The 13,825-nt window shown below is 40.6% G+C and overlaps 1 protein-coding gene across 1 annotated transcript in view; it reads right to left on the reverse strand.

The window, feature by feature from the left end:
* stx1b (syntaxin 1B) overlaps positions 1 to 13,825 on the reverse strand; it is a 108,410-nt gene that overhangs the window by 34,525 nt on the left and 60,060 nt on the right. The window contains exon 4 of the mRNA XM_018749706.2: positions 8,034 to 8,108. Within this exon, the coding sequence (XP_018605222.1) occupies positions 8,034 to 8,108 (75 nt within the window). The remainder of the gene's footprint in view (positions 1 to 8,033; positions 8,109 to 13,825) is intronic.

Here is a 13,825-nt window from a genome sequence, read left to right on the forward strand (position 1 = left end):
TAAATTAGCATAACCTTAACATTGTAAGTCACTTCGGAGAAAAGTGAATAAATGAATAAATGAATGAATAAATGTAAATATAAATTTAACGTTCTAGGTCTGTGAGAGTGCTTGATTTCTGCCATTGTCATTCTGTAGGTCAGAGTTTGGTCCTGTTGGTATGTTTATCTGATAGCTATGGAGTGTGCTTGTCTGGATGTTACAGGACAGAAAGAGTCTAGAGAGGAGGATAGGGCTGAGAGGAAGACATTGGTAGGATTGTCCCTGGGCAGCTCAGCGAATTGTGCAACATAAGGGAGAGAGGATAGTGCAGCAGAGAAGAGGGAAGAGAGCAAGAGAGATTTTAGGTTGTGGTGGAAAGTGACAGAGGGCGCAGAAGCAGGAGAGGAGTTAGTAGTGGTGATGCAGGACTAGAAAGACATAAACAAATGATCACAGGCATGCAGCAGAGTAACAGAGAGGAAAGGAGAACTATAGTTTCAAAAGGTTGAGGTGATGGCTGGCTTTGTGAGTTTTGGATTTCTAACCAGAGTTCTCCTGGTCCTCTGTCAGTGTATCTGAGTCTCTAAAAATATTGCTAACATGCTCCTTGAAAGCATCAGGTATATTATATCTGTGATAATTTGGAAGTTGGAAAGCTTTACTCTTCTTGTTCAGTGTGGTTCATAGGCTGTAAATCAAATGTTTTTGGTCTGTTTCACATTCTGCTGCAGACCATGTCTTTGCTTTTAAAATCAAACTCAAACTTACGTCTAATAGTACAGCACTCACACTGTTGAAGTTTTGGACACAAATATACACAGAAGCGGGGGGCTGCAGTGGCCCAGTGGGTTTGGCCAGGGCCTGCTCTCTGGTGGGTCTGGGGTTCCAGGCGTGGTTGGGGTGCCTTGCAACGTACTAGTGTTCTGTCCAGGGTGTGTCCCCTCCCTCTCCAGCCTTGCGCCCTGTTCTGTGTTGCCGGGTTAGGCTCCGGTTCGCTGCGACCCCGCTTGGGATGAGCAGTTTCAGACAATGAGCGCATGATATACGCAGAAGCAGGCAGTTGTTCTCCTGCTTCATTTATGTTGCCAAGTCCATGAGGATGAAAACTTTTCCTTACAATGCCAAAAACAATATCACTTGGCTGGTCACTGTAAATTGCCCACTACCTGAGCAGATTATATGCACACACACTTGTCCCAAGCAACCGGAGCCTAACCCGGCAACATAAGATACAAGTTTCAAGTTTCGAAGTTTACAGTCATAAGAACAAGTACCGCATACAAGTGCCATGAAATTCTTCTTTGAATGCTTCTCCACAGACTATGAACAAAAACAATACATAAAACTGCACAAAGCAAAACAATAAGTAATGTTAATAACAATAACAATAAATAACAATAGACAGTCAGAGTACTTCAAACTGAGAATGGTTAAAGTGACAGTATAATGTGCCAATGGCCTTGGAGGGAACAGTCCAACTCTAGTTACAAAAGATGGCACATTGGTGGGTGTTGTATGCTCTTACAGTAGTGGGGTAAAAGCTGTTCCTGTACCTAGCAGTGTGGGTTGGAAAAGACCTAAGCCGCTTTCCAGATGGCAGAAAAGAGAAAAGTGCCCGTGCAGAGTGACTATGAACTTTCATGGTACGCATTGTCTTTCTGAGGCAGCATGTGGTGTAGGTGTCCTGGACTGCTGGTAAATGCGTGCCGATGATTTCCTGAGCTGTTTTGACCACCTTCTGTAGGGTTTTCTTGTCCTGTATGGAGCAGCTGCCACACCAGGATGTAATACACCTTGTGAGGACAGACTCCACAGCACACCTGTAGAAAGTGGTGAGGACTGTAGTGGACATCTTGGCTTTCTTCAGATGCCTGAGGAAGTGGAGACGTTGATGGGCTTTTTTGATGATTGATGCTGTGTGCTCAGTGCATGTGACTTTCGCAGTGAGGGTGACCCCTCTGAAGCTGTTGACCCTCTCTGCAATGTCCCCTCAGATGCAGACTGGTGCATGAACTGTATCCTGTTTCCTGAAATCAATCACCAGCTCTTTAGTTTTACTGACATTGAGAGACAGGTTGTTGTCCTGGCACCACTCTGCCAGGAGCCTCACCTCCTCTCTGTAGGCCATCTCATCATTGTTGGTGATCAGACCCGCAAAGGTGGTATCATTAGCAAACTTCATGATGGTGTTGGAGCTGTGACTGGCCACACACTTATGTGTGCACAAGGAGTACAGCACCGGGTTCAGGATGTTTCCCTGTGGAGTGCCAGTGTTGAAGATCAGTGGAGAAGAGGTATTTCTGCCAATCCGCACATGCTGGGGTCTGTTGGTGAGGAAATCCAGGATCCAGTAGCACAATGTGGCACTCAGTACCAGACCTAGTAGTTTGTGGATCAGCTTAGTTGCAGTGACAGTGTTGAATGCTGAGCTATAATTCACAAATAATAGCCTTTCAGCAATCTACACGTCGCCACGCACTGGCACCATCTTAACTAACACAAGCCTGAGGGAACACACCCCAGACAGGATGTCAGTCCGCTGCAAGCCACTCCAAGCAGCACTCGAACACCAGACCTGCCACACAGCGGACGCCAGCCAAACCCACTGCGCTACCATGCTCCCCCTCTGAGAAGAATAATAAGAATTAAATGCAAACCAAAAAACATATATCAGCTACACCTAATGAGACAATCTATCAAGTGCAAATGTACTCATAGTCATATATGGTACACAAAGTTACTCTTGGCATCCTTTGGTAAACTCCCTTTATTTAGGCTTTGAACTCTGAGGCTGCTGCTAATGCTACCACTACATGTCAGTCTGCATCACAATAACCTAGCTAAACTGACATTTATTCACTTAGCTTTTGGCCTGTTCTTGTTGGCAGGTTTGCTTCAAGTTGGTCAGGCTGTTTGGATGACAAATGCGCTGCAATTCCGAAGCATAACCACAGATTTTCAATTGAACTGAGATAATCACCTTGAATAAGCTACTGTAGGACATCCAACTTTTTAGTTTTTCAACCATTCCAGCGTTGTTTTAACCTTGTGCTTAGAACCATTGTCCTGCTACAGGTGAACTTTGTTCCACCTGCATATTCAAGATGGATAGTCCCTGCTGATGAAAAGGATCCCCACAGCACTACCACATTTCACTGTGAAAGATGTTTCATGTATGAGGTTCGCGCTACATGTAGCACTTTGAATTTACACTGAAAAGCTCTTTCTCGGTGTTATGCAACAACACAAACTGCTCCCCCATTGCAACTGGGTCAGTCTCATACATCTCCAGTCATGTATTAAGATAGTTCTTTTTCAGTAGTGGTGTCTCTCCAGTGTACAAATGTAACACCTAGTGCCTACTGCCTAGTGGTACACACATATTCCAAACAAATGTCATTACACTGAATTACAATCTATAGCTATATCTGTAAGTTATAAAACACCAAAATTACTTGAGGAGGAACAAAGGCAGAAACATGTAACTGCATGAATTTAAAAATTCAGCATTCGTTCTGATGTATATTCTAAACACACACACACATTTTCAGAACCGCTTGTCCCATACTGGGTCGCGGGAAACTGGAGCCAACCCGGTAACACAGGGCGTAAGGCCGGAGGGGGAGGGGACACACCCAGGACGGGACACCAGTCCATCACAAGGCACCCCAAGCAGGACTCAAACCCCAGACCCACTGGAGAGCAGGACTGTGGTCCAACCCACTGCGCTACCACACCCCATGTATATTCTAAACATATTGCGAAATATAAGTTGACTTTGACTAAAAGGCTTGGAAATTGCAGCATACAAGAACACACACACAATGTCTAAAACTGCTTGTCCTGAGCAGGGTCGCGGCGAGCCGGAGCCTAGCCCGGCAAAACAGGGTGCAAGGCTGAAGGGGGAGGGGTCACACCCCGGGCAGGATGCCAACCCACCGCAGAGCACGCCAAGCAAGACACAAACCCCAGACCCACCACAGAGAAGGCCCTAGCCAAACCTGCTGCGCCACCACGCCCCTCCAAATACAAGATCTCCACCTCCAATTTAAGAAAACATGTAGCCGTAAGTGGCTGCATCACTAAAGAAACTAGATATATAAAGTGGTCAAGATGATAAACAGAAGTTGATGTACTTATTGTATTTACTGATGTACCGTACTTTCCGCGCTATAGAGCGCACCTGACTATAAGCCTCACCACCCAAATTTCATAAAATTTAAGAAAAATTACACACATAAGCCGCACCTGACTATAAGCCGCGCCTGCCTATCAGCCGCAGGTTCACACTGAACCGCGATATCTTTATGGTACACAGAAAGATGGTACATAGAAAGATTTTTTTAAATGTTTAATTACTAAACACAGCAGTAAAATGAGATAACCATACCGGCTTTTTTCCGAACAGTGCCTTAACACGGCAGTAACGCAGCAGTGAAATTACATTATAGTAACATGCCGGTTAAAAAAATAACAAGCCTACCAGCTGTTGATCGTTAGCCTTTTAAAAAAGTCATTGATCGCTCTCTTCATCTTCCTCACTAAAACCACTGAATTCGTCGTCTTCAGTGTCGGAATTGAACAGAATGACTTCGTCACACACTTTCTCAGTCTCTCTTTCGTTGTCGCTCTCAATGTCACTTTCGTTCCGTGGCGAATTTGTGCCACCTGTAAAATCTTCAATCTTCTTTTCGGTGGCGATTGTTTTGGCCTTCAGTCGGATCTGCACGGTGGAAACACCTCGGCCGGCTGCTCTCTGTGTGTTCACCCAGTCTTCAAGAACGTTTTCAAGTTCAGGCCATCTGCTTTTATTACCTCTGAAAGCTTTTGTCGTTTTTTTGCATTGAGTCAGTTCTTCACGCTGCCGTCTCCAACGTCTCACCATCGATTCATTGATGCCAAGCTTACGTGCAGCGGCTCTGTTTCTTTCTTCTACAGCCAGATTGATTGCCTTTAACTTAAAAGATGCATCATATGCATTTCTTCATGTGTTTTCCATGATAAGGGTGTGCGCATGACGCGCAAAATGACTGTTCAAAACACAATTAACGTGTGTCAATCAAACTAGCGACTTCCTCGGCGCATTATTTCTCCTGCCTGTCTGTCATGCTCTTGCACTTCCTGCTAGAGCGCCCGCTATAGGCCGTTAGCCCATAAAAATATATAGATTAACCGCATCGTTGTTTAAGCCGCAGGGTTCAAAGCGTGTGATAAAAGTAGCGGCTTATAGTCCGGCAATCACGATACATCTATCTATCTTACATATACTACCAGGCACACCTACTAATGTAGTGGTTAGAGGTGCTGCCAGTTGTAATACCTTTGAGCAAGGTTCTTATCTTAAATTGTTCTAATAAAACTGCCCAGCAGTAGAAATGTGTACATAATTGTATGTTGCTTAGGAGAAAGCATCAGCTAAATGAATGAATGAATGAATGAATGAATATCTAATTTGTTAACTTACACATTTGTCCAAGGTGGCTTAGAGAGGTTACCTAGCCATGAAATCTGCTGGACTGAGAGAGCACACCAAGATCATAGAAACTCTTACTGTGTAGACTGAAGCATGTTACCTAGGTACCGTATCATTTCCCTGCCCAAGTTACCATCTGGAAACAGACATTGTAGCCAGTTAGGTACATTTTGACCATACAGAATGTAACAATTTGTTAATGAACAGAGCTTCAACCACTAAAAGTTTTTTAAAAGCTTATTCTTTGGACTGAGCAACAACCTCTCAGGATAACTGAGGTCAGAATGCTGGTTTGTAAGGTATTTGGCTGGAGGGCAAGTATCACGCTCACGTCTTCAGTGACACCTGCTGCTGATTAGGAGGAACCAGCATTAAAGGGGCATCTCGGAAGCTTTTCACCATGGAACCTCTTCGCGAGACACTGCAGCGCTCCGATCCCGTTTACTTCTTGGTCCCTCATTTGCTTGCTTCCCCCCCGTTTCGGATCCACACTTCATCTGACTACAGCTCTTAGCTCCCCCTGGGATTCTGTTTGCACATCCCAGGAACCTCGCCTATCCTCTGACCACATTTACTGTTTAAACCTTTGGCTTGATAAAAGACTTTGTTGAGCAACGCACTTGAGTCCATCCCTCTGTGTAGCCCTGCACCATGACAGCAAGACAGCGTCCTTATTATTTAATCACTATTAGAATCAGCATTGTTCATGTAACAAATGTTCCAAACATCCATTTTCAATAACTGCTTGTTCCTGATCAGGTCGAGGATCTGGAGCCTATCCCAGAAGCATTGGATGCTTGGCTGGGGGCAAGAGGTACACTAGTCTATCACAGTGTAGCCACACACATACAGTCACTGACCTATTCACACACTAAGGGTAATTTAGAGTCACTACATTTAGTGAATAAACACAAGTAAGCATGTTTTAGCAGGTCGAACGCAAATGGTGGAACAACAAACTGTAATGCCTGAAAAGGCTTGATGTCAGAGGTTGGAAGACAAAACAGTTGGGTGTTTCAGCAGTTTAAGTTAGTCCAGAAGATATCACCAAAGATTGGGACAACAGCTGGGTACAGTTGGGTGTAAGGTAGATACTAATACTAATAATAGATACTAACAATTCTGAAGAGTAGGTGTCTGTAAGATTGGTTAATGGGTGCCATGTGCTGGCAGAAACAGAGACTAGAGTTAATGTTACTCCCAGTCTTTTGACTCACAATCTGGATGACATAAGCAGAACAGGGAGTTATCAAGTGAGACATAGTGCCTTAGACAATTTGACAGACCAGCAGGGAAACAGAGGATTTTAGTTTTAGAGACCTAGAATTTTAGAGACTTTGAGACTAGGTAATAACGGGTCATCCAGGTGAAGGCATGTGCTGCTATGCATGAGGATACATCTATGCAGCTATGTCTCCTTCTCTAAATGTAATGCATAAATTGTACTTTTGCTGAGATGTACGTCGCTTTGGACAAAAGCATCTGCTAAATTAATAAATGTAAATGTGAAATGTATCAGAGGGAGGAAATGAAGAGCTATGTGTCACCTGGATAGCAGTCATAGTAGAATCTATAGGTAACGACAAAGCCAAGGAAAGTGTAATAAGTAGAGACAAGTAACAGATCACCCAGACCTGTGAAACACCTGTTGAGGGGTACAGAAACACCCAGATAAAACCTAAAAAAGGTCTACATTACAGATAAGATTTAGACAATTTCAACTACAATTCTTTGATAACAAACCATTCTAAGTAAAGAGCATGTGGTGGTTGACTGTGATGCACAGAGGTCAAGAAGAATGAAAACAGGAGGGAGGAAGCTCTAGCACATTGAAAAGCTTCAGGGGGGCAGTCAGAGTGGTCTTTCTAATCCAGATTAATATCAAACAAGGAGATAATTCTGGTCAAGGTGTGTAAATAAAGGATTGTAAACCAAATGCTCACTCAAGGTTTCTGGGAAGCAAAGGGAGGTCAGAGAACGATCTGTAATTCTGGACTGGGTTTGGGTCTGGGATGAACTGAAGAATGATTAAATTAAAGGAATGAGCTATGAGAATACAGTCTAGTGAAACTAGTTTAGCTCAAACTGTGAGCTGTGAAACATGGAAATGACCATTTTTGACTATGACAATCTCATTTTGTATAATTCACAACTAAATATTCTATTGAAGTTAACCCATCAGATTGCAAGATGGGCACTTTTTTTTAATCACTTTACATGAAATACACACACACATTTTCTGAACCGCTTGTCCCATACGGGGTCGCGGGGAACCAGAGCCTACCCGGCAACTCAGGGCATAAGGCCGGAGGGGGAGGGGACACACCCAGGATGGGACACCAGTCCGCCGCAAGGCACTCTAAGCAGGACTCGAACCCCAGACCCACCAGAGAGGAGGACCTGGTCAAACCCACTGCACCACTGCACCACCGCGCCCCCCTTACATGAAATATGAAATCATATATAATGTACTCAGCAACTAACTAAATGACAACACTAAACCATTAAATGGAACCCTAATTTTAAGAAATAGTACACTTTTTTCAGTTGTATGTAACAGAAATAAAATAAAACTTACCTTTTAATTTTGAACGAACTTTATTGGCTGTCTTTTTGATATCAGCTGTGAGGTCCTCCAGTTCTTGCTTTGTTTCTGAGAAAGGGGAAGGAAGAGAAACTGTGGTATAGAGAGACTGGGAATATTAAAACATAAACATTGATCTTGAACAATATTTTACATTAGTTAATTCATGATTACTGTTTAGTTTAATGTCATGACAATTATTGTAAGAGTTTTGGCTCTATATTATTTCATAGAACACCAAACGGCACATAAGATTTTGAAATCTCTGCTTGGAAGATAAAATAATATGCATGTTAATATACTGAACTTTTACAGCCCAATATGCAAATGTGCACCTGCCCAGGAACTGAACTCAAAACTCCAAGTTTTTTCTAACATACTGTTTGTTACAATTTGTAAGAAAGTGGACTTTAAGCAGTTTAACAAAAATACCTCACATTTGTGTTTTTATTTGTTTCTTTTTTACTAACAACCCAGGTAAGTGTTAAAAAGAGCTGAAAAAGTAAAACTTTAAGAAGATTCCTGATCTCTGTTACTTTTCACAAAATATCATTACATTTTTAAAAAAATAAAAAATTTTAAATATTAGGAAGAAATTTTTTTAAAAATGAATTCACCTAAAACAAGCATTTGAGCAAAGACCTACTACTTCATCATCACAACTTTTTATCCCGTGGAGGAACCTCACTTCTCTCACTTGAGATCTAGTTCTTTTGATCACTACCTAAAGTTAGTGCATGCAGCAAGCCCTAAATTACAAATTTTCTTCAAGGCCTCAGTTCCTACTGTAAGACCTCTACAACATTTGCAGTAATGCATGTGCCAAGTTACTAGTCAACCTTGCAATGTCCCCTGTCCTCACTTATGAAAAGGACTATAAATTAATCTTCCACACAGGACAATTGAACCTTTTGGAGAAAATAATCCATTCAAATTTGGAGTTAGTCATCCACTAGTCTGCATCACACTCAGTTGTGAAACACTCTAATATATGCCAGAGTCCATGAAAATTCACTTGCAGAGTTTCTATAGGACAAATCTGCCTGTGGGCATGTGTATTTCACTTTCCTCCCAGATATCCTGGTCAAGTGAACTGGTGAGACAATTATTCCATGAGGTACTGACATCTTGCATAAGTAATACCTTGACTTAGATATATGGTTTTTGTAACATATTCCTGATCACTGGTGCTGTAATTTAATAAGCTCAATTTAAATCCAATGGTTGGATAAGTTTATTTTTATGTAATTCAGCATTTTAGAGATGTTAGAATATATTTCCGACACTTGAGATTATATTTGCTTTTTAAATACAAATGTAAACCATAATGTTTAATACTTAATATAGTTCTTTGCAGTATTTTTTGATGTACAGATTTATACTGCTAACATATTTTGACAGTTGTCCAAACCTGTTACCAAGTAACCAGTTAGCTCACTCGGAAGTTATAACTCCAACCACTAGTCCCCTGGAGCCACTCCTTCATGATGCATGGCAAAAAGAAAGAAAAAACAAAAAATACAATCGAAAAACAGAACAGACAAATATGTGAATACTCAAAGGAAATTAAATCATGTCAAATTAGAATACTGAATAAAAACACATGAGAACATTAAATGTAACAGTTATGCTGTGTTGTCCCATATGACATACTTCTAATGTGTTCTGAAACATTAGAAAGAAAAATAGATGTAGATGCAGAGGAAAAAAAGACAAAATATTTATAAAAGGCTACATTAATCAGCTGGAAAAAATCTTGGTTTAAGGGCAGAGTTCATAGAGTATAAGGCAAACACTACATTTCAGACAGTCTCTTCTAAGTCCTTGTAAACTTTGCCTACTTAAGTGGCACATAAAGCGATATGGAAGATGCTTTGCCAGCATTAGGGCAGTCAGATTGTCTCCTCAGTTGATCATATTCAGAGTGAACCATAAGTAATATTTCTCCTCATAATTTAAACACAGAAAATATGTAAAATGTTCAGACATTGGTATTACAAATTCTTTTTATTTAATATAGTCAGTACAAAGGAGAAACATTAGAAGTAGCACAAGAGTCATTGGATTTTTTTATTCAATACAACAGAAACTAATACTGATTAATTCACTGTGGTGTATGAGGACAACCTAAACAACATTATAACATTATAATTATCTGTAACTACAAAAACTCAATATGCACCTTTAAATAGACTTTTAAAATAGTTTTAATCTCAGATAACAATGTAATGGATTTGGATTTTTGAAGATATAAAACTATTTTGATAAAGTAATTTTAATCTTAAATATTTGAATATTTAATATTGGTTCGACATGATTTTTCCACTTTACTTTTTCGACTTTATCATGGTGAGCTGGCGACAAACATGCAGTTAAAAACCATACTTCATATTTTGAATTTTTTTTTTCCTGGAAAACAATACGCGGTGTGATACTTTCTCGTGATACTGGGCAGCGGCAGCAATCCGCATCTCCCATTCTGCCATGTGGTTGTGTTTTATGCATCCATAATGTCACAGAAACACCCATCTGTGACTCCTGTTACTGGCGGGAAGAAGAAGAAGAGGTCAATTACTCTTGAGGAGAAACTCAAGAAAATTGGCCAGCACGAAGGCGGCAAGCCTGTAATGGCCATCACACGTTTGCTAGGCTGTGATGTTTTGTAGGTTAGGTGTATTAAATGGCTTTTCGACTTACAATATTTTTGACTTACAATGGGTTTCGCAGAACGTAACCCCATCGTAAGTCAGGGACCACCTGTACTGCCAATGATTTTGCAAGACATAGAAGGAGAAAAGAGGAAGGAGTACAAGGCATGTACAATACTTGGGTAACATCTCACAGTGGAAAGATTTTAAGGTTCGAGGAAAACCACTGTACAAGAAATTGAAAGAAAAGGAAGAAAAAGTTTGACCTGTATAATGGAAGTAATGTGAAGGGCTGGAAAGTGGCTAGATGCTGACAGATGTTGCATATGTCTAAAGTTAATAAAAGATTAATTAAATAAAAGACCAGCAATGGAGTGGCTTCCTGTTCACAGCGTACCCTGCCTCACTCCCTGTGTTTCTAGAACAGGCTTTGGAACATTGTGGCTCTGCAGAAAATGAGCAGTTGGTGAAAATTCTGGTTGGGAAGAAAGCATACTGCAATTTACACACACACACACACACATTTTCTGAACCACTTGTCCCATACAGGGTTGCGGGGAGCCGGAGCCTACCCGGCAACACAGGGCGGAAGGCCGGAGGGGGAGGGGACACACCCAGGATGGGACACCAGTCCATCGCAAGGCACCCCAAGCGGGACTCGAACCCCAGACCCACCAGAGAGCAGGACCTGGTCCAACCCACTGCGCCACCGCGCCCCCACAGCATACTGCAATTCACTATCTATTAAATAGATAGCAAGGTAGCTACACAACAGGAGAAACAACTCACTGTCACATGTTTTTGGAATGGATGTGGAGATGATGTACACTGAAAATGACATCCTTCGGCAGAAAAGTACTATGAAGTTTGTCAAAGAAGTATGTGAGAAAAAAGTGTAAGTGAATATGTAAACAGTACAGGCTTGAGGGTAAGGGTGGAGGTGTGGTTGCACACATGCTAAGGGAAATGTAGAGTAACCGATTCACTTGCGGCACGTTTTTGGACCGTGGGAGGAAACTGGAGCATCTGAAGAAAACCTATACAAACACAAGGACAATTGGAATGTGCAAACTTTGAGATTTAGCTTGATTGGAACCCACGTCTGAACCCACAGCCCAAAAGTGTAAGGCTGTACTGCAAGCCACTATGTCACACCAGTGTGTTTAATAAAACCAGATGTCCATCAACCTGCTTGCTCATTAGATTCTGTAAAATACATTTATAAGTACTTTTCAACTACATTAATACAAAAACTAATCTAAAATTACTGAAGATGAAAACATATAACCTCCAGAAACTCCTATTCAATCCCAACTGTTGACAATCCCATAAATGGTACATTTTTTGTAAGCTTCATTCTTTTTTCCTATCTCTACTTCAGACTCTGCAGTAACATTTCATACTTCTTACTGGTGCTGCTACAATTGCAAGTACTCACATACACTATAGACATCCGCTACAAACATTTCAGTTCTGTTAGTGTACAATTTACTGTCATCTTTCAGTTGAGTGGTTAAATACAAACAAGCATCAGTACCAAGCATAACACAAATGTAAGCTTCTAAAAAGTTTAAGTTCCATATCATGAGAACATCTCTCAGCTTTCTCAGACTAAAAAAACTGAAAAAAAAGATGAGATTTAGTTTAAGTGTCTGATGGAACATTAACTCATAACATTGCTTTGATGGTTGATTTGATTTGATTTGATTATTTGCAAAATTTTATAATCTGTTTCAAATATAAAATTTAATAGGATTCTTGGACAAATCAGTATATATCGATTGCCATGTCAGATAGTGTCTAATTTATAACCTAACCAATGATAAAAATTGCACCTTTACCAAGAAAATAAACTGAAATAAACTGTTTCAATTTACATTAATTTGATTGCTCTAGTATAATTATGATGTAGTAAGATTGGCAAAAGTTTTAACAGATATGGTATGCTCAGGCTGTTTCACCACAGTTTCAGTTGATTGTTCTTGGAGAAGTTAAACAGCACATTAATTTCTTTCCACCTTGCACATTAGTAGTATGCTAAATAAACTATAGACATCAAGATATACACACGCAACACAATTCCACTTTCCTCTGTGTTGCAAAATGTAATTTACATTGTTCATATCAGTTATTTTCTTGAATATAAAATGAATGAAAAACCATTAAACAAAAAAACTGATGTCTTACTAATGTCACACCCCCGGGAACGAGCAAAGCAGCAACATCTGTGGCCAATTAGGAAGACCTGGGATTAAAGGAGCCTCGTGCCCACATGTCAATGTGGATTCTTCCAATAGCTTTTGTGCCCTTGCAGTCTCAGCAGCTTTGCCCTTTGTGCCTTACCTGTTCTCCTGTTTTGACCCTTGCCTGTTCTCTGCGACTACCGAGTTTGGATTGCCTGCATTGTGATGTTCATGCCGAGAAAGACCTTTGCCTGTTCCTGACCTTGATCTTGTCTTGTCCTTCAAACCTGGTTGCAAGAATAAAACCAACCCACGACTGGGTCCTCTACTCACCTGTCTCCGGTGCTCGTGCCTGACAACTAATGAGTTTTATATCATTTTAATAATGAATTAATAAATGAGTTTTACTGAATTTTACATATAAATGGAACTAAAGGCTGCCCTGCGATAAAGAAAGTTTACTTGTTTTTCATGTATTTTCAGCAATTTTGATTTTGTTGGTGTTTTCATATAGGATACCTACATGCAGCTAATAAAAATCACCAAGTCAATAATCTTCACTGAACTGAACCAAATTCTTTGAATTATATCCAAGAACCAGAATCTAGAAAAGCAACTAGTAGCAGGACATGTTGACCAGCACTACTTTACAGTTACATTCATTCATTTAGCTGATGCTTTTCTCCAATGTGACAATGTTAAGGTTACAATTATTTACCCATCTATAGGAGCAATTTAGGGTAAGTGCCTTGCTCAAGGGTACTAAACCTTTAGATCCAAAGGAAGCAGCTCTAACCACTACACTACTAGCTGTATTTTAGTATGAACATGGAAAGCCAGCAACCACAGACAAAAAAAAAATCCATTACACAGATCATTCAAAGAAGAAATGCCTTTATATACAGAAGCGCTGCAGACATGTTTTAAACTACATAATTTTTATCCATAGTTGTGG

The sequence above is a fragment of the Scleropages formosus genome, chromosome 5, assembly GCF_900964775.1.
Source record: "Scleropages formosus chromosome 5, fSclFor1.1, whole genome shotgun sequence".
NCBI lineage: Eukaryota > Metazoa > Chordata > Actinopteri > Osteoglossiformes > Osteoglossidae > Scleropages > Scleropages formosus.